The sequence below is a fragment of the Scyliorhinus torazame genome, chromosome 13 (assembly GCF_047496885.1).
Source record: "Scyliorhinus torazame isolate Kashiwa2021f chromosome 13, sScyTor2.1, whole genome shotgun sequence".
In the NCBI taxonomy this organism is placed as follows: domain Eukaryota; kingdom Metazoa; phylum Chordata; class Chondrichthyes; order Carcharhiniformes; family Scyliorhinidae; genus Scyliorhinus; species Scyliorhinus torazame.
This window is the reverse complement of record NC_092719.1, coordinates 169,588,394-169,610,008: the sequence shown is the minus strand read 5'-3', so window position 1 is coordinate 169,610,008 and position 21,615 is coordinate 169,588,394. Positions and strand designations below refer to the sequence as shown.

At 48.8% G+C, this 21,615-nt stretch overlaps 1 protein-coding gene across 3 annotated transcripts in view; it reads left to right on the top strand.

Moving 5' to 3' along the window:
* abhd6a (abhydrolase domain containing 6, acylglycerol lipase a) overlaps positions 1-21,615 on the top strand; it is a 184,562-nt gene that overhangs the window by 116,811 nt on the left and 46,136 nt on the right. For all 3 annotated transcript variants that reach the window (XM_072472396.1, XM_072472395.1, XM_072472394.1), the window contains exons 2-5: positions 86-220; positions 4,330-4,486; positions 9,006-9,119; positions 13,867-13,999. In XM_072472396.1, coding sequence (XP_072328497.1) covers positions 102-220; positions 4,330-4,486; positions 9,006-9,119; positions 13,867-13,999 — 523 coding nt within the window. In that variant the 5' untranslated portion in view covers positions 86-101. The remainder of the gene's footprint in view (positions 1-85; positions 221-4,329; positions 4,487-9,005; positions 9,120-13,866; positions 14,000-21,615) is intronic.

The window sequence follows — 21,615 nt, the reverse complement described above, 5'->3', positions numbered from 1 at the left end:
CAGAGATCAAAGTAGATGCAGAGCAAACAACTCCTTTCTGTGCATTTCACTCTTGTTTTTCTTCTTTTAATCTTCATTCTTTCAGGAGCCACAGTGGGAAAATGGATTTGGATTTAATGAACATGTGTGTCCTAGCAGGAGGTACACTTGCTATACCCATTCTAGCTTTTGTAGCTTCATTTCTACTGTGCCCTGCAGCACTCATCAGATTCTATTACTGGTAAGTGTACATTCGTTCAGCTTTAGTGATGATTATATTGTGAAGGTAACTGTATTTATTAATTCGCACAGAATAAGCTACTTGGTTATCATTGCTGTAAAATGTACAAAGGCCTAGAGGTACAGAGGGTTGGTAATGCTGATTGTGCAGAGGTTTACAGGTCCTGCGGAGGGGTCTCTATCAGTGACCTTTGGGGACGGTGCATCTTCACATTTAGAACCCCAGAACTGCCAACATAAAGTAGTTACTGAAGTTAGGCTTCCTTCCATAGATGAGGAATCTGGGGCGGGATTCTCCACAATCAGCCCGATGTCCGCCGCCCGGTGCCAAAAACGGCGGGAATCAGTCCGGCATCGCACCACCCCAAAGGTGCGGAATTCTCCACATTTGAGGGGCCGAGCCCTCACCTTGAGGGGCTAGGCCCGAGCCGGACTGATTTCCGCCCCACCAGCTGGCACGGAAATGACTTCGCTGGGCGACGCATGCGCGGGCGCGTCAGCGGCCGCTCACGGCATCCTCGCGCATGCGCAGTGGAGGGGGTCTCTTCCGCCTCCGCCATAGTGAAGACCATGGCGAAGGCGGAAGGAAAAGGGTGCCCCCACGGCACAGGCCCGCCCGCGGATCGGTGGGCCCCGATCACGGGCCAGGCCACCGTGGGGGCACTCCCCGGGGCCACGGAGCCCGCCCGTGCCGCCTTGTCCCGCCGTTCGAAAGATGGTTCAATGCACACCGGCTGGCGTGGGTTGACAGCGGCGGGACTTTGGCTCATCGCGGACCGGAGAAGCGCCGGGGGTGGGCCCGCCGACCGGCGCGATTTCCGCCGACCGGCGCGGCGCGATTCCCGTCCCCTCCGAATCTCCGGTGGCGGAGAATTCGGGACACGGCAGGGGTGGAATTCACGCCAGCCCCCGGCGATTCTCCGACCCGGTGGGGGGTCAGAGAATCGTGCCCCTGGTTACCCCAGGGCCAACTGATTTATGGAGCCTATTTAAGATGTAAAATAAAATTCCTCACCCCATGCTCCCTCCAACTCATCCCAGTCTTCAAGTGTCCAGGTCATGACTCTGGCCTCAGTCTTTAAGGGATTTAACTTCTGCCGTTACTAACCAGCTATGCCTGATGAGACCAAACTAATCTGTGCTGGTACTGCACTAGGTCCCAACTCCTTGCAATCCTCCAAATTTAGGAAGTCCTTGTTCTGCTCATACGTCCACCTCATAGAACATAGTATATACAGTGCAGAAGGAGGCCATTCGGCCCATCGAGTCTGCACCGACCCACTTAAGCCCTCACTTCCACCCTATCCTCGTAACCCAATAACCCCTCCTAACCTTTTTGGACACTAAGGGCAATTTATCCACCTAACCTGCACGTCTTTCGACTGTGGCCGGAAACCGGAGCACCCGGAGGAAACCCACGCAGACACGGGGAGACTCAGCTCAGACAATGACCCAGTGGGGAATCGAACCTGGGACCCTGGTGCAGTGAAGCCACAGTGCTGTCCAGTTGTGCTACCATGCTGCCCAGTAAGGCTGTACTGCAGACTCACATTTAAGACTAGGACAGGACGTATAAGAGTACAGGCCAGTTTGTCGCCAGTCCACTGCACTTTTGTCAGACTTGAAGGGGAGAGAAGATGATTTGGGAATTCATTAGAAAGGCTCATTTTTGGAGGTCTGTCGGGTGACCTATCCCAGGAGAAATAGTGAGGAGAGGCCGGAATACTTCACCACACCCAGGTATTCAAAAACTGTAAATGTATTAAGAAGTGTTCATTGGAGCTGGTGGTGCACTCTTCTTTTAAGCATAGTGCACTTTGGCAAGGGCACACCGTTCTTCTCCGTCAGGTAATAGTGAATGGTGCAGATCGGAATTTGGGGGTGAGGGTGAATGCTACATCACACGTCAACCTATGGCCTGTGTTGAGTTAGGTGATCTCAGGGCAGTAAGCAAGGGTGCTACCGGTGACCTACTTGAATATGGAGGGGAAAATTAGGCATGTTTCCTATTCTTTAGATTGCTACACAGCTCTTGTTAAAAGTGTTAAATTGTATGAACATTGAGTGATGACAGGATAAATACTGGCTGTTTTTCTCCCCCACCCCGAGCCCATAGCCTAAGATTGAATTCTTAATGGAAGTCACTCTCTCACACCTTGCACACTGTAGCCACTTAAGCGAAGGATCAGACGGTAGCCAGCACCTTTGCCAGCAGGGAGTCACGAGTCAATGTTTTCATTAATAATATGGGAGTGGAGAAGGGGAACATAATGTTACTTGCAGCCACATACATCATAGTTAAAAGGCATTAAAGGTTGGTGTGTTCACACCAATAGGCATATCAATTTTCAATCGACAATTATTTACAGGCGGTTTTCAGCCAAGCAGAGACCAGGGGGCGGGTTTCTCCGTCGGCTGATGCTGGAATCGGGAAACGCGATTGGGCGGAGAATCGGTTTTGACACCAAAATCGTGACCAGCGATGGATTCACAGCAAATCACAATTTTCTGGTGCCTCGATAGTGTTGGCATATAATTAGCCTGCCTGACCTGGTATTCTCCGGGGCCTCCGTGACTCTCCGTCTCCACTGGGGCGAATTCCGTACGGCGAGGTTCACTTGTGCTTTTAAAAATTATGAAATAGGCGCCGTGGCTGCTGAGGGAGAGACGGGGTACGGGAATTGTCCAACATCGCCATAGTTTGCTGACTGTTGTGCCCCTGGCCGGGAAGCTTCTACCAGGGCCGGGGGGAGGAGTGCAGGGAGGGGGGAGGTGGGGGGTGGCCAGGAGGTGGGTTGTGGGGTCAGTGTGGACCGGCACAGAGCACCATTGCCGCGGCTGCACACACCCCTGACTGCCCACTGAATGTAGGGCCACGGGTTGTATGGGTGTCCCCTTAGGCCACCCCTCTAGGTGCCTTCTGGCCCCAGCCAACCCATCAGCAGGATGGGCGTGCTCCATCATGTTGACTGGCATGAGTGTTTGTGGGGAGTGTAATGTGTATATGTGGCTGCAGCTTGTCAGCCTCCTGAGTGTCAGTCACGGATCCGGTGAATCCTGCACCATTTTCAATTAGAATCGATTGTGTTCCACATGGCGCCAGTGCCAGCCCCTCCACGGTCGCTGAATTGGACCAGGTGCGGCGGCAGTTTTGCTGTCGTGGAAGTCCAGGAATCCTGCCCCGGCATCAACATTTAGGCTCAGCAATGGAGAATCCAGCCCTAGTTTTTCAAGGTGGGGCACAATTCTCAAAAGACAGGATAAAATTAAGGAAAGAGGGCGGGATTCTCCGAATAGACTGAATAATTAGAAATAAAATGAAAGAGGAGATATTGGGAATGGGGAAAATCGAGTGAATAGAAATAACATTTAAAGTGGTTAGAACTGCTATCTCACGGCCACGAGGTCCCAGGTTCGATCCCGGCTCTGGGTCACTGTCCGTGTGGAGTTTGCACATTCTCCCCGTGTTTGCGTGGGTTTCGCCCCCACAACGCAAAGATGTGCAGGGTAGGTGGATTGGCCACGCTAAATTGCCCCTTAATTGGAAAAAATTAATTGGGCACTCTAAATTTATTTTAAAAAAAAGAAAGAACATTTAATTCTAACTGTTATTTAGAACATGTGATGTTGTATGAGACTGAGCACCGGGAATAAAATCATAGTGAATTTAGCATGTGCTTCACTCACTGACTATAAATCGAAATACAAAAACAAAATATTGCAGGTGCTGGAAATGTCAAGTAAAAAACAAAAAAATAAATGCGCTCAGCAGGTCAGGCAGCATCTGTTATGAGAAACAGAGTGAATGGGCGGAATGTTCTGCCACCTCCCCCTGCACTTGAGAATATTCCTCCATGATTACTCCTGTATAGCAAACATCTTTAGACTACAGAGCAATTACTGCAGTTTCCACCTCGCTGTAGGAAGCAGTTTCTTTCTGTGCGACCCATGTCTTACGTGAAGTCCTGTGGTAGTCCCATGAAGACTCATTCTCTTCCGTCATTTCTGACAAGAACACATTGAAAAACTTGCAAAAAGTAGCAGAAAATCTCAGTTCAATTGTGTGCGGTAGACTTGTAGGTATACTGTACTGTTGTGTTTTTTGCACAGGTACTGGCGAACGACATTAGGTATGCAAATTAAATATGCTGACTATGGCAACTATCGATTCTGCTATTCATGCCGTGGGAAACTTGGTGGTAAACCTTCTATTTTGATGTTGCATGGATTTTCAGCTCACAAGGACATGTGGCTGTCTGTGGTGAAGGTTAGTCTCGGCTCCAACCACAAATTTATTTTTCAATTTTACAAGATATCTAAAAAATTATGAAAATACCTTTTAATTAATACGAGTGACCACTGTGTTTATATATGCAGCGTCTTTCCTCATTTCATTACTTCCACATTTTCTCAAAGAAAAAATCCTCTGATTCATTGATACCTTGTGCATCACAATAAATAACACGGTCTCCACCCCACACAAAAGCCATGTGATCTTATGAGAGGCAATAACTTATTAAAACTCCAGGCCAGTTTGAGAGGACAATTCTAGGCAATTACTCTCTGACCTCTCTGGGTGATTGAAATTGTTCTAGGAGATCATAGGATTCACTGTAGTACCTAATAATCTCCACCCAAGCCAGACACAGATCCAGCTCTCACGTGTAGGAATACATATGATTTCCATTGTTAAGCTGCAGCTTGCTCTAGAGATTCATTAATCTCTGTGGGAGAAAACTCCAACCAACCAACGAACAAAGATTTAACTGTTACAACTGATATTTGTGACTTCTGATCCTCCCTAAACTAATTAATTGGGACAAGCCATTCACTGGAGCTCAACATATTCATAGAATCATAGAATCCCTACAATGCAGAAGGAGGCCATTTGGCCCATCGAGCCCATGCTCCGATAGAGCACTCTACCTATTCTCGCTCCTATCGCTGTAACCCCACCTAACATTTTTGAGCAATATTACCATGGCCAATTCACCTTATCTGCACATCTTTGGACTGTGGGAGGAAACCGGAGCACCCGGAGGAAACCCACGCAGACACAGGGAGAACCCACCCCCAACCAAACCCGGGCCCCTGGCGCTGTAAGGCAGCAGTGCTAACCACCGTGCCGCCATTTACGAAGATGCCTTAAACTGGGATTCTAGCATATGGCCCTCATTTGCACCTCTCCTCTCAATATCACAATTGAGGCCTGGCCAAGATTTTGTACAAGGGCAAAATAGTATGCTTTACCTTAGAATCAGTTGTCCTATGAATGCAGCCAACACCTTAGCTATTGCCTCATGGCATTGCTCATCAACATTCAGAAATGTATGCACAAAAATGCCCAGGTAACTTTCTCTGTCCACCATCTTTAATGCTTTACCTTCAAGGGTGTATGCATGTTAAACATATCCCCTGTCCATTTGTGTAATGCTGCACTTTTCCAAATTGAATGAGTAAATGAATAGATTTAGTAAAAGGGGAGGGATAGATCTAATACCCTTGCATTAGAGTAAAGAGCACATGCTCTACCTCAAGGATCTAAGATCAGCAGAACTCGCAAGCCATGTTGTTTTTACTTGTTAGAAGAACAGACAGTCTCTAGCTAGGAGATGACAGCCAGGCTTTTGGCTAAGAGGTTTAATAATACAAGATTGGAAATGAAACAATGTTCTGTGCACTGACTAATTGTATAAGCAGTTTATATCTGTGACTTAGAGGAGAGAGTCGTATTAGAATGTTCTCCTTATGAGAGCTGTGTTAGGGCTGTATTAGGAGAGAGTGCTGCTCCATTGGCTTATCTGGGGTAGTTCCCTCCAGGCTTGAATCACAAATAAATGACTGTAACCCGCCCCTGAGTCTCCTGTGGTTAGTTGAAAGAGGCCCACCACAACAAACATCATTTGCGAGATTTGCCCAATCCCCAAAACATTGAGATCCACCTGAGGTGTGAGAGCATTGTCTAGTCCTGACCCTCACATTGCCACAAATACAAATAAAACTGTGTTTTTTATTTATATCAGAGGGGTACTTGCATTGCAGTTTCCCGAACTGTTAAGTGTTTGTGGATTTTGCAGGTTTACATGGGCTGGAGGATTGGAGGTGGGTATTACTGCTAACTACACAAGTGCTACAGGAACCAGCAATGCAAGTACTCTGCTAGCATAAATGCAAAAGCAGCTTAAGAGAGCTTTTAGGTTTGATCTTCTTTGTGCAAGTCTGATTTTTTTCCCGTGCTTCTCAACCATAGGGATTAGCATCACATAATGTTTTGATGGTGCATAGACTTAATTTAACCCATCTGATAGATAAATGTACAAAGAAGATACATATTTCAGACTTATGGGTGGTATTACAGATCAAGAATTACTTGGGGTGACCACCACATCAAAACGGAGTAACTATCATACTACGTTGTTCAAATTCAAACTAATCGTCAAATTAATTTGCACAAAAATAATGGCTTTGCTCTGTGGAAGTTATAATGTGTTGAACTGCAATATACTGAATGAAGCACCATGTTGCAATCCTGTTTCAATGCCAGGATCAGGCACCATGCTTTTGGAAGGGCGTGAAGGCAAGATTCACAAAAATAGTTTCAGGGATGAGGTACTTCAATTACGTGGGTGTGCAGAAACTGCCTTTGTTCTCCTTAGAGGAGAGAAAATTGAGAGGGGATTTGATAGAGATATTAAAAATCATGAAGGGTTAAGACAAGAGTAGATCGAGAGAAACAGTTCTCATTGGTGGAAGGATCTAGATCCAGAACCCGAGGATGCCAATTTTAAGTCGATTGGCAAAAGAAGCAGCAGGAACTTGAAGATGAACACGTTTCACAGCGAGTGGTTGGGATCTATGATGCACTGCTTGAGACTGGTGGAGGCAGATTCAAACATTTAAAAAGTAAATGGATCAGTGGGTCAGGAAGAAAACTTTTCAGGGCTTTGGGGAAAAGGTTGGGGAATGGCACTTGGTACAGACATGGTGGGCCGAATGACCATCTCCTGGGCTGTAACCATTCTATCATTCTAGCAAATGAGAGTATGTGCTTCCCTTTACCTACCCAGGGACGGTAAAACCAACTGAACTGTTGCAGGTGAAAACAGCTAGTGCAACATAGATAAACATTCAAATTTCATGTTACACCACACGTGGACTTACACACATGAGTACAAAACAATGTTTTCAACTTTCCATTGGAATTAATCAACAAAAATGACGGTTTATAGCAAAAGTTAAATAAATATAATTGATTTTTTAAAAGGTTGATGCAGGAAGGAGCAGTGTGCAAATTTGGCATCATTTGGGTGGTGGTGTCGACATCATGTATTGCCTTGTATAATCTTAGGAAACAGCTCACTGTTTCAGAATCAATAGCCATTGCAATTTCTTCCTGCTGGGCTTGCAATGTGAAAGGGGGAATATTGGGCATCAAACCATTCCTGCTGGCTTTGGGCCCTGTAATCATCTTTCCCCATCCACCCTAATTCTTGTGCCATGTTGCCCTTGCTGTGATCTGCTACTGCACCCCCTGCACCTATTTAGCGTTTATTAGAGTGAGAGTTAGATCAGCAGCGCCCCAGATTTCCTTATTTTGCACTTGAAATACTCTTGGGATTTTAAACTTTTGTGCACCGGGGCATCTTTTAAAAGTGGTGCCTCGATCTTCAGTTTGCGTGACATTGTGGGGCCCGCTCCTTGACACGTTGTTTGCACCATGTTCTGAACAATACCGCAGAGAAAGTCACAAATGGTGCAACACTCTGCGGGGGAAAAAGATAAAATTCCTCCTTCTCAGATGCAGATTTGTTGTTCCCTATGTGCACTCCTTTTTATGTGATTACCTTAGAGTACAGGAAAATAAATCAGCTCTCAAATTAGCCAACCCTTTTTGTAATTCTTTTACCAGGATGTAGGTGTTGCAGGCTGGGCCAGTGTTTTTATTGCCCATCCATTATTGTGCTTCAAAGATGATGGTGAGCCACCTTCTTGAACTGCTGCAGTCCATGTGCTGTACGGAAACCCACAGTGCTGTTAAGGACGGGTTTCCATGATTTTGACCCAGCAACAGTGAAGGAATGGAAAGTCAGGATGGTGTGTGGCTTGGAGGGGAACTTGCAGATGGTGATGTTCCCATCCATCCCCTGCCTTTGTCCTTCTAGATGGCACATATTATGGGTTTGGAAGGTGGTATCAAAGGAGCCTTGGTGAATTTCCACAGTGCAACCTGATGCACAGTGGCAGTGCAACCTGTAGATGGTATGCAATGCTGCCACTGTGCATGGGTGGTAGAAGGAGTGTATGTTGAAAATAGTGGGTGGGGTGTCAATCAAGTGAGCTTCTTTGTCCTGGATGGTGTTGCGTTTACCCACCTGTCACCCTATCACCTCACCCACCTGCCACTCTACCCACTTCCAGACTCACCCGTTCAGTCATGCACTCATTCACTAACTTTAAACACCTACCAGAATACAGCAGCCAGTAGTGTAAAAAGGGAGGTTTAGTTTCTGGGATGATTCTCTTCGCTGTTTTCTTTGTGGATTTTAGCACTGAGGGAATTCTTCTGCATCGTGGATCGGACATTTGGCCTGGAAAAGTCTCCGGGGAAGTGGGTGGTTTTCTGTCTGATCAGTTCCGAAGCTGATCGGAAAATTTGGGCCATAGGTACTGTAAGAACCACTAAACAACATAAAGAGCCAATAGGCAACTGGAAATGATTGAATGGCAAATAGCACTCTGTTTCGTGAACAAAAGTAGCTTAGATTATGCATTGTTCTTTTAAACAGTTTTTGCCTAAGAACCTGCACCTGATCTGTGTTGATATGCCAGGCCACGAGGGCACAACCCGTACTTCTATAGACGATTATTCCATAGAAGGACAAGTAAACAGGATTCACCAGGTGAGTGGCGCATTTACTGTTGCTTTGAACATGTAATTAGTTATGAGACTGAAATTAGAATTTCATCAAATCAGTGTGGCTTCGCTGAAATGCCAGCTTTTCCGTGAAGACCTTTTATTCCTGAATCTTTCAAGAACCATTGGCTGTCCGTGATAGATGAAGAGTATTGTCATTTATCTCTTGTTGCAAGCCTTTGTTGCACAGATCTGATTGAATGTCTCCAATATGGGAAGTATTTACATGCAAACATTACTGATCTGTGATTTCTGTCAGCTCGGTTATCTATTTACAAGAATATTACGGTTTGTTTCTATTAGTTGGCGCTGTATAAGACAGACGGCAAGTCAAGACATATTCATGTATTTGGACTGAGATTCCTTTAAGTTCAATGAGAAATATTCAGCTTTATAATTAATCTAAGGACAGAATTCAGACACAGTTTATAGAGAGAGGGAAGGACTTACATTTAGATAGTGCATTTCACGACTTTAGGATCCCCTAATGTGCTTAACAGTCTGTTAAACACTTTTGAAGTATAGTTAAATGGTAGCCAATTTGCACACAGCAAAGTCCCTTGAACAAAATAGATAAATTACCAGATAATCGATATTGGTGATGGGTTAATGTGGTTAAGGGTTAATTATTGGTCAGGACATCAGGAAACGCTCCCACTCTTCCATGAATAGTGCCACAGGATCTTTCACAAAAGAGGGCAGGTGGTGCTTTACAAGGTATTGAAGGTCAAAATTAGAGTTTCTTTCAAAAATTTCAGAATATTACTGGAGCTCAGAAGGTTAAATTACAAGGACAGCTTCCATAAACATGGCTGGCATTCCCTTGAGGAGTAATCTATGTTGAGGTGCTTAAAATATTAAAAAGATTTTATAAGGTTGATATAGAGAACATATTCCTTTGGTGGGGAAATCAAGAACAAGGGGCTCTAATTTTCAAATACAGCCAGGCTGTTTCAAAGGAAATCAGGAAGCGCTTTTTCACACCAAGTGAAATACAAACCTGGAATTTTGACTCCCAAATGTGCTGTGCATGCTGAAATAATCAAAACTCCCAAGACAGACTGCAAAAGATTTTTATTTCATAGGATGTAATGGGATATAGAGCTAAGATGGATTAATGGAGTACCGATCAGTCATGATCTAAATCACTGGCAGACCAGGTTTGAGGGACTGAATGGGCAATTTCCTGCATTCCTAAATTTATGTTCTTTCTGTGCTAGTGTAGTATTGGACTGGATAAGAAAGAAAAGAGGTGCTTTTAGCAAGTACAAATCAGCGGGGGCCTTAGTGGAGTAGAGAATTACAGGGGCTCTCACCTAAATTTTTCATTAGACTCTGGCCATATGGGAGGTGCCAGAGGATTGGAGGACAGCTAATGTGGGTGGTAAAGATAAACGAGGGAATTACAGACTAGTGAGTCTCATATAGGAAACTATTGGGGAAAGTTTTGAAGGAGAGAATTAATCTTCACATGGAGAGGCAAGGTTTGATCAGAGATAGTCAGCATAGCTTTGTCAGAGAGAGGTCATGCCAAACAAATTTGATTACATTTTCTGATGAGGTGATCAGGTGTGTAGATGAGGGTCATGCAGTTGATGTCATTTATTTAGATTTGAGCAAAGCCTTTGACAAGGGGATAACGCAAATATTGGCAGGGTGTTTAATAGTGAGGAAGAAGGTCTTGGGTTGCAGGTAGAAATAGACAGGTTGGTCAGATGGGCAGATCAATGGCAGACGGAATTTAACCCTGAAAAGTGCGACATGATGCACTTAGGAAGGAGTAACAAGACAAGGGATTACTCAATGAATGGCAGGACACTAGGAAGTTCAGAGGAACAGAGGGATCTCGGGTCAGGGTGCTTACCCACAGATCCCTGAAGACAGCAGGACAGGTTCAGAACCAAGGTGGTCAAGAAGGCATACGAGGCATTTGCCTTTATCACTTGTGGCACAGATTATAAGAGCAGGGAGGTTATGTTGAAGCTGTACAGTACTTTGGTTAGGCCACAGCTGGAGTTCTGTGTGCAATTCTGGTCGCTATATTATAGGAAGGAAGTGATTGCACTGGCGAGCGTGCAGAAGAGATTCACCAGGATGTTGCTTTGGATGGAGCATTTGAGCTACGAAGGGAGGTTGGATAGGCTCAGGTTATTTTCTTTTGAGCAGAGAAGGCTGAAGGGTGACCTGATTGACGTGTTCATGATTATGAGGGGTATGGGCAGGGTGGATAGGAAGCAACTGTTCTCCTTAGTTGAATGGTCAATAATGATGAGGCACAATTTTAAGGTGAGGGTTGTGAGGTTTAGGAGGGTGTGAGGAAAAGTCTTTTCACCCAGCAAGTAGTGGGAGTCTGGAGTGCACTGCCTTGGAGGGTAGTAGAGACAGGAAACCTCACAGCCTTTAAAAAGTATGTGGATGAGCACTTGAAATGTCATAACATTCAAGGCTATGGGCCAAGTGCTGGAAAGTGGGATTTGTGGAGATTTAGTTGTTTTGTCGGTGCAGACTCGATTCGCTGAAGTGTCTCTTTTGTACTGTATGGCTTTATGATTCTTGAGTATTTCTATTTGTTCCCTTGGTATTGATCGTGTTCCTTTTATATTGTGTCTCCGACATGGTGACTGCAACAAGATTTGCACTTACACTGTTGCTCAAAATTTAAATGCAGATCCAGAAAGCTGGATGATTGGGCAGATCAACCACATCTAGAATTCTTTGTTGTATAAAGAGCCTTAGGGATATAAGGAAAGCTTGATAATTTAAATGCCACTTAACTTGAATCTTTTTCAAAAATGTTTCTCCCTAGTTTTATCCCCTCCTTGTCTATGTAAATTCCTTAATGGGGTACAGTTCCACAACCACTAAGTTGCCTCAAAGGCCAAGTATTGATTATTCATCCCTGAGCTTTGACAGCGAATGTTGGCAGATTTCTCTAACCCAGGGATGCTGAGGCTTAGTTTGAGTACTCATGGATTAGAGAAAGATAATCCAACCAAGGTTGCTGTTCCTAAACATTATCCTGCATCTCTTGCTGGATCTCGAATGAGGTCAATGCCTTGGTCAGGTGTGATATTGCTGTGATCAAATAGCCTACTAACAGTTGCTGTTGAATAAATTTTATTATGAGATCAGGTAACTTGGTGCTGACTGAGGATCACACCAAGGGCCCTCCTGGCCTGTACAGCACAAGTAGTCTCTATATAACTCTGCAAACCCATTGAAAGTCATAATGGCACTCCGCTATGAGTATCAAAGTCGAGGGAGAATTAGAAACTCCTTATGACAAACATTAGGGGGCACAATGGTTAGCATTGCTGCCTTACAGCGACATGTTCGAATCTGTCTTTGGGTGACTGCCTGTGTGGAGTTTGCACATTCTACCCGTGTCTGTATGAGTTTCCTCTGGGGGCTCCAGTTTCCTCCCGCAGTCCAAAGATGTGCAGGATAGATGGATTGGCCACGCCAAATGGCCCCTTGGTTTCCAGAGATGTGCAAGTTGTGTATGGTTGCGGGGATGGGACAGCGGGGTAGGTCTCGGTAGAGTGCTCTTTCAGAAGGTAGGTGCAGACTTGATGGGCTAAATGGCCTCCTTCTGCACTGTAGAGATTCTATGGGTTAATGATGTCCCAGCTGCAAATGAGGTAGGTTGCTTCCTGAAAATAGAAATGGAAGTCGAGTAGTTGGATTGAACCTGCCAGAATTTTTAATACTAATTCCGGTTTTGTGTTACTGAAGGTACTTTCCTTAAATGGATTAATACAAGACCCACTTTTGTGCTGTTCTGAGCTATCTCCATATCTCAGCTGCCAGATTTTATAAAGCTGCAGTCACTGCCTAATATTCTTAATGATTCTCAACAGAAACTTATTTCTTGATTTGAGCTCTTCATGCTTGATGACATGGGATTTTAATTAACATTCTGAATAAACAAACATAATCGCTCATGGTAAATGAGCTTATTGCCATGATAACTTGTATCTTCCCTTTGACAGAATCGAGCATGTTTTGGCTTCATCAATACAATTAATTGCTACAATAATCTTTTCAGATGTTGCAGTTATTCCTGTGAACTTTTTAATTAAGAGACTACTACTGGAACCAAAAAGCGCGCATAATATGGTGACGTCTCCAAAATGCTTACATTTTTTATAATTGGACATCAACCTCAGCAACCGACTGCTCTCGGAAGCTGATTAAATTGATACGCTGACCTCTCCTTTCAGTAAAATTTCAAAAGGATAATCCTTGATTCGTAGTCATGTGATGAATTTTCCAAAACACACAATATCTTGGAAGCTCACAGTAAATCACAAAGGAAATGGATTGGATTTCCATGCGACCTTGTATATTCTGCAATCCTTCAGATTCTTATTTTTGAATATTTTGGCTTAGAAATTGTGCAAATTTACTTTGCCAGAGGGGTTTGTTCATTGACTCTTATTTGCAAAAGCAAAACCACGCTCCTATTTATTTCATAGATAGACTCCATAGAATCCTCGGCCCATTTCCCCGGCCTAACCCCACCTAACCTTTGAACACTAAGGGGCAACTTAGCATGACCAATGCACCTAACCTGCACATCTTTGGAATGTAAAAACAAAAGCATGTTTGTCTGTTTAGAAACTATGCTTCAAGTAACACACTTGTTTCTGAAGACAGAGCATGAGGATCTAGGTCAACTTAGTTGAGTTGATCTGTAAAGCTTGAATGTCTTTTCTCCTCTCTCTCTCCAGTTTGTTGAATGCATCGGGTTAAATCGGAAGCCATTTCATCTAATTGGTACATCAATGGGTGGTAATGTTGCTGGTGTTTATGCTGCTCGCCACCCAACAGACATCTGTGGCCTAACTCTCATCTGCCCTGCAGGTAAATTATTACTGAACCACAACTTTGGTTTAAAACAATGGAACACTGATCTGTACAAAAGCAAAATGCTGTGGATGCTGTAACTCTGAAATAAAAACAAAAATATTTGGGTTTATTGTCATGTGTACCGAGGGTACAGTGTAAAGTATTGTTCTGCGTACAGTCCAGACTGATCGTTCCATACATGAAAAAACATAAGACACACATAAATACACAAAGTGAATACATAGGCACAGGCATCAGGTGAAGCATACGGAGTGTCGTACTACTCAGTAGAGAAGATGTGCCGAGAGATCAGTTCAGTCCATAAGAGGGTCATTCTGGAGTCCGGTAACAGCGGGGAAGAAGCTGTTTTTGAAACTGTTAGTGCATGTTCTCAAACTTTTGCCTGGTGGAAGAGGTTGGAAGAGAGAATGACCCGGGTGGGAAGGACAAGGCAGCGGGAGGTGTAGACAGAGTCAGTGGGTGGGAGGGAGTTTTGCTTAATGGACTGGGCTGTGTTCATGACTCTCTGTAGTTTCTTACAGTCTTGTGCTGAGCAATTGTCGTACCAGGCTATGATGCAGCCAGATAGGACACTTTCTATGGTGCATCTGGTAACATTGTGGGGTTCACTCAGCAAGCCAAGCAGCATCATTGGAGACAGAAAACCAAGTTAAAATTTCAGGTCAAAGACCTGCCGGGCTGGAGAATTGGCGGGGGGCGGGGGGGGGGGGGGGGGGGGGGGGGGGGGGGCGGCGTGAATCCCATCCCGATGCTGGCTGCCGGATTCTCCTGCGCCGGCTTTTTGGCAGGAATCGCGGCGCGCCGGTCGGGGGCTGTTGGCTGCGGCCCACCCCCGGCGATGGGCCGAGAGGCCGCCCGGTTTCGGCGGATCCCATCGGCGTGAAATACACCAGGTCCTTACCGGCGGGGCCTGGCTCTGTGGGCGGCCTGCGGAGTCCTCGGGGGGGCACGTGGGGATCTGGCCCCGGGGGTGTCCCCCACGGTGGCCTGTCCCGCGATCGGGTCCCACCGATCCACGGGCGGGCCTGTGCCGTGGGGGCACTCATTCCCTCTGCCCCGGCCGATGTAATGGTCCGCCATGGCCAGGGCTGAGAAGAACCACCCTGCGCATGCGCTGGGATGACGCCAGCACATGCTGGCGCTCCCGCACATGCGCCAAATCGCGCCGGCCGGCGGAGGCCCTTCGGCGCCGAGCCAAGCCCTTCGGCACCAGATTCCGCACCTTCCGGGCGGCCCAAAGCCGAAGTGGTTCACGCCACTCTTCGGCGCCGGCACAGACTGCCCTGCCGGTTAGGGGAGAGTCCAGCCCCTTTTATCAGAGCACTGACTTATGGGCCGGGATTCTCTCCTACCCGGTGGGGCGGGGGGGTCCCGGCGGGATGGAGTTGCGGGAAGCACTCTGTCGTCGGGCCGCCCAAAGGTGCTGATTTCTCCGCACCTTTAGGGGCCAAGCCCTCACCTTGAGGGGCTAGGCCCTCGCCGGAGTGGTTGGTGCGCCTTCGGCCGGCGGGAAAGGCCTTTGGCGCCATGCTAGCTGGGGCCGAAGGGACTCCGCCAGCCAGCGGAAGTCCACGCATGCACGGGAGCGACAGCGACTGCTGACATCATTCCCCCCCCCGCGCATGCGCAGGGGGGGGGGGGGTTACTTCCACACCGGCCATCGCGGAGGCTATGGCCGAGGCAGAAGGAAAAGAGTGCTCCCACGGCACAGGCCCGCCCGCGGCTCAGTGGGCCCCCGATCGTGGGCCAGATCGCCCCCCCCCCCCAGCACCCCAGAGCCTGCCCGCGCCGCCAGTCCTGCCGGTAAGGTAGGTGGTTTGACTCTTGCTCATGGGACTGGCATGACAGCAGCGGGACTTCGGCCCATCGCGGGCCGGAGAATCGCCGGGGGGGAGGGGCCCGCCGACCGGCGCAGCGTGATTCCCGCCCCCACCAAATTTTCGGTGCCGGAGAATTTGGCGGCCGGCAGGGGCGAGATTCACGCCGCCGCCCCGGCAATTCTCCGACCCGTCAGGGGGTCGGAGAATCCCACCCATGATGTTTTGTCATTTTCATGATTCATGACCTAATTCTCACAGGATTATTTAAAGGCAATGGTTAACTGTATATCTGAAGTGCTTAATTCTAGCAAAAGGCTGCCTGTGAGAGAGGTTCCTCTATTACCTTTGCTGTAGTTCCACTATACTAGGCAGAGAGAGTTTGCAGGTAGTTAATCCACAGTATTAAGCAGTAGTATGCTTTTATTTTAGTGAAAAGAAAACAATAGCCTGATTTTTCAGATGGCAGACTCTTGTTTCCTGTGATCCGAAGAGTCAATCCAGTGTTTGGTGATTGGCTGCAGGTGGGAATTCCACCCCTCGCTCAGGGGAAGTCCCCCGTTGATTAGCCAGCAGCTCTCCAGTCCTCTCCACAGCGCTGCAGTCGACAGAAGATGTCGCAGACAAAGTCTGAGAGCAGAAGGCCCGGGGGGGGAGGGGGGAATGTAGCCTGTAGGCGGCGAGGGTAGGGAAAGCCTGTGTGTGTGTGTGTGCGTGTGTTGGAGGGGGGGAAGGGGGGGTTGCTGCGAGAGAGAAATGAAGGATCTTGTAGTAGAAGGTGGGGCTGGGAAGAGACCACCAGATCTTAGAGGGGAGGCACCAGTTCCCTTCCATCCCCACCTGAGATGTAGCATTGTTGTAATCCTGGCTTCCCCACAGAGGTTCAATCGCACTCCCCCTCCCACCCTACCCCTCTGCCTACCAGTGCGGGGGGGGGATTCTGACCAATATTTGATGGGACCATCAATTCACACGAGACGATGAGTAGAAGTGAACAGTGGTTTTAATCAGCTAGAACTGTGCCTGCCTGCGACTGCTCTGTACTGAGTGCTGCCTACAGGCTGCAGATCTATATACCTCCCCCGAGGGGGTGGGGGTGGGTGGGGGGAAGGGGGTGTAGGCCATGTAGGGGCGGGGGCGGTGTTCGGTGTAGGATGGGGGGGTAGGTGATGGTCGCAGGGGAACGGGCGGGTGCCAGATCCCGAAGGGAGACTGTATCTTGTTGGCCGTCGTGGTGCGCCACGTAGGCATACTGAGGGTTGGCGTGAAGGAGCTGGACACTCTCGACCAGGGCGCAGGACTTATGGCTCCTCACGTGCTTTCAGAGGAGGACAGGCCCCAGTGTTGTCAGCCAGGATGGAAACGAGACCCCGGAGGTGGATTTCCTGGGGAAGACAAATAGGCGATCATGAGGGTCTCGTCCGTGGCTGTGCAGAGGAGAAACCTAATTGAGTGGAGCGCGTTGGGGAGGACCTCCTGCAGCGGGAAACTGGGAGACTTCTAGACCGTAGGGCCAGAAGGACGGCCTTCCATAACGTCGCATTCTCCCTCCTCCACCTGTCCGTTTCCACGAGGGTTGTAACTGGTAGTCCTGCTCGAGGCAATGCTCTTACCGAGCAAGTACTGATGCAGTTCGTCGCTCATAAACGAGGAGTCCCGGTCACTGTGGACGTAAGTGGGGAAACCGAACAGGGTGAAGATACTATGTAGGGCCTTAATGACGGTGGCCGTGGTCATGTCGGGGCATGGGATGGCAAAGGGGAAACGGGAGTACTCGTCAACGACGTTAAGAAAATACACGTTGCGGTCAGTGGAGGGGAGGGGCCCTTTGAAATCGACACTGAGGCGTTCAAAGTGGGGGATGCCTTCACCTGGTGGGCCTTGTCTGGCCGATAGAAGTGCGGCTTGCACTCCGCGCAGACTTGGCAGTCCCTGGTCATGGCCCTGACCTCCTCGGTGGAGTAGGGCAGGTTGCGGGCCTTGATGAAGTGGAGAAGCCGGGTGACCCCCGGGTGACAGAGGTAATTGTGGATGGCCCGGAGTCGGTCATCTTGCACGCTGGCACATGTGCCGCGGGACAGGGCATCTGGGGATTTGTTGAGCTTCCCCAGACGATACACGATATCGTAATTATAGGTGGAGAGTTCGATTCTCCACCTCAAGATTTTATCATTCTTGATCTTGCCCCGCTGTGTGTTGTTGAACATAAAGGCTACCGACCGTTGGTCGGTGACGAGGGTGAACCTCCTACCAGCCAGGTAGTGCCTCCAATGCCGCACAGTTTCCACAATGACTTGAGCTTCTTTTTCGACCGAGGAGTGTCGAATCTCGGAGCCGTTGAGGGTACGGGGAAAAAAAGGCCACGGGCCTGCCTGCCTGGTTAAGGATAGCGGCCAGGGCGACATCTGACGCGCCGCTCTCCACATGGAAGGGGATGGACTCATCCACCGCGTGCATCGCGGCTTTGGTGATGTCTGCCTTGATGCGGCTGAAGGCCAGGCGGGCCTCAGTCATCAGGGGAAAGATGGTGGCTTTGATAAGTGGGTGGGCTTTGTCCGCATAGTAGGGTACCCACTGGGCATAATAGGAAAAGAACCCGAGGCATCGCTTCAGGGCCTTGGGGCAGTGGGGAAGGGGGAGTTGCAGGAGGGGGCGCATGAGGTCGGGGTCGAGGCCTAGGACTCCGCGTTTTCCACGACATAGCCGAGGATGGCTAGTCGGGTTGTGCGGAAAATGCATTTCTCCTTGTTGTAGGTGAGATTGAGGGCTTGGGCGGTTTGGAGAAACTTCTGAAGGTTAGCGTCGTGGTCCTGCTGATCATGGCCGCAGATGGTGACGTTATCCAAGTACGGGAACGTGGCCCGCAGCCCGTACTGGTCAACCATTCGGTCCATCGTTCTTTGGAACACCGAGACCCCATTGGTGACGCCGAAGGGGACCCTGAGGAATTGGAAGAGGTGGCCGTCTGCCTCAAAGGCAGTGTAGTGTTGGTCTTCCGGGCGGATCAGGAGCTAATGGTATGCGGACTTCAGGTCTACCGTGGAGAAAACTCGGTAGTGTGCAATCCGATTAACCATGCCGCTATGCGGGGGAGGGGGTACTCATCGAGTTGCGTGTAATGATTTATGGTCTGGCTGTAGTCTACAACCATCCGGTTCTTTTCCCCGGACTTGACGGACTTGGGCTCCCCAGGGGCTATTACTGGCCTTGATAATCCCCTCCCTCAAGAGCCGCTGGACCTCCGACTTGATCAAAGTCCTGTCCTGGACACTGTACCGCCTGCTCCTGGTGGCGACGGGTTTACAGTCGGAGCTGAGGTTGCATACGGTGAGAGGGGGTAGGGGACCGCCGAACTTCAGGGTCAGGCTTCGGAGGTTGCACTGGAAATCCAGTCCTAACAAGAGGGGAGCGCAGAGATAGGGGAGGACATAGAGTTTAAAATCGGCGTACTCGGCACCCTGTATCGCGAGGTTCGTGACTGATCGAGGATGACAGCGCTGGGTTGCGGGTAGCCGGCTGGGTCGGAGGTAGTGGGGTGGTCCCAAGATGGCGGCCCCCATCGGTCGCACGTGTCGGGCGGCGTTGAAGATGACGGCCAAGATGGCGGCCCCCATGAGTCGCACATGGTGGGCTGGGTTCACGATGGCGGCCAAGGTTGCGGCCCCCATGAGTCACACGTGTTGGGCGTAGTTAAAGATGGCGGCCCCCAAGGATAGCACGAGGCGGATGACGCCTTGGAAGGGGGCATACCGGCAGGCACACAGCCACGCTGCGGGGTCTGCGAGCCTGTGAGTCTGTGATTCGGGCCTGCGATTTAGGAGCTTTGAGTAGGGCCAAGCAGACTTTGGCAAAATGTCCTTTCTTGCCACAGTCGCTGCAGGTCGCGTTCCAGGCCGGGCAACGCTGCCTGAGGTACTGGTTCTGGCAATAAAAACAGCATGGCGGCGCCCCGGGTTGGGCGGGCAGGCGCGCGGCACAGACCTGAGACACCCTCGGGTCGGGTGACCACGGGGGACTCGCGTGGTTGGAGGGGAAAGCATTTAGGCCCTGGAAAGCTACTTCTAAGGAGGTGGATAGTTTTACCCTCTCTTCTAGGTCGAAGGCGGCCTTTTCGAGCAGGCGCTGTCTGACATAGTTGGATCGGACTCCAGCCACATAGGTGTCCCGGATGGCGAGTTCCAGATGCTGCGAGGCCGTGACGTCCTTTTAGTTGCAGTTTCGAGTGAGTACCCTCAGGTCACATAGGTATTCCTCCAGCGATTCCCCGGGGCATTGACGACGAGTGGTGAGGAGATGCCGCACGAACACTTCGTTCACTGGCCTCACGTAGTGTCTTTTCAGGATCGCGACTGCGCCTGCGTACGTGGTCGCTTCCTCGATTAATACAGAGAGTCGGTGGCTCACCCGGGCTTGGAGGAGACTCAGCTTCTGTGCCTCGGTGACAGCGGGCGAGGAGGAGGTGGCGAGGTAGGCCTCAAAGCAGCGAAGGCAGTGCGAAAAGATTCCTTTGGCTTCAGCTGCCTGTGGGTCGAGTTCCAGTTGAACAGGTTTGAGGGCGGCTTCCATAGCGATATCTTAGCTGATTAAATTGATGCGAACATCAATTCACACGAGACGATGAGTAGAAGTGAACAGTGGTTTTAATCAGCTAGAACAGTGCCTGCCTGCGACTGCTCTGTACTGAGTGCTGCCTACAGGCTGCAGATCTATATACCTCCCCCGAGGGGGTGGAGACATCCACAAGGGCATCAACATGATACAATACAATGTAATGCAATACAATGGTGAATGGTAGCAGTAATACGTTCACCACAATATTGTAAGAGAGCAAACAGATAAAGAACAAAAGAAAACAAAGAAAAGTACAGCACAGGAACAGGCCCTTCGGCCCTTCAAGCCTGTTCCGACCATGCTGCCCGTCTAAACTAAAATCATCTACACTTCCTGGGTCCGTATCCCTCTATTCCCATCCTATTCATGTATTTGTCAAGATGCCCCTTAAATGTCACTATCGTCCCTGCTTCCACCACCTCCTCCGGCAGCGAGTTCCAGGCACCCACTACCCTCTGTATAAAAAACTTGCCTCGTACATCTCCTCTAAACCTTGCCCCTCTCACCTTAAACCTATGCCCCCTAGTAATTGACCCCTCTACCCTGGGGAAAAGCCTCTGACTATCCACTCTGTCTATGCCCCTCATAATTCTGTAGACCTCTATCAGGTCGCCCCTCAACCTCCGCCGTTCCAGTGAGAACAAACCGAGTTTATTCAACCGCTCCTTATAGCTAATGCCCTCCATACCAGGCAACATCTTGGTAAATCTCTTCTGCACCCTCTCTAAAGCCTCCACATCCTTCTGGTAGTGTGGCGACCAGAATTGAACACTATACTCCAAGTGTGGCCTAACTAAGGTTCTATACAGCTGCAACATGACTTGCCAATTCTTACACTCAATGCCCCAGCCAATGAAGGCAAGCATGCAGTAAGCATTCTTGACTACCTTCTCCGCCTGTGTTGCCCCTTTCAGTGACCTGTGAACCTGTACACCTAGATCTCTCTGACTGTCAATACTCTTGAGGGTTCTACCATTCACTGTATATTCCCTACCTGCATTAGACCTTCCAAAATGCATTACCTCACATTTGTCCGGATTAAACTCCATCTGCCATCTCTCCGCCCAAGTCTCCAAATGATCTAAATCCTGCTGTATCCTCTGACAGTCCTCATCGCTATCCGCAATTCCACCAACCTTTGTGTCGTCTGCAAACTTACTAATCAGACCAGTTACATTTTCC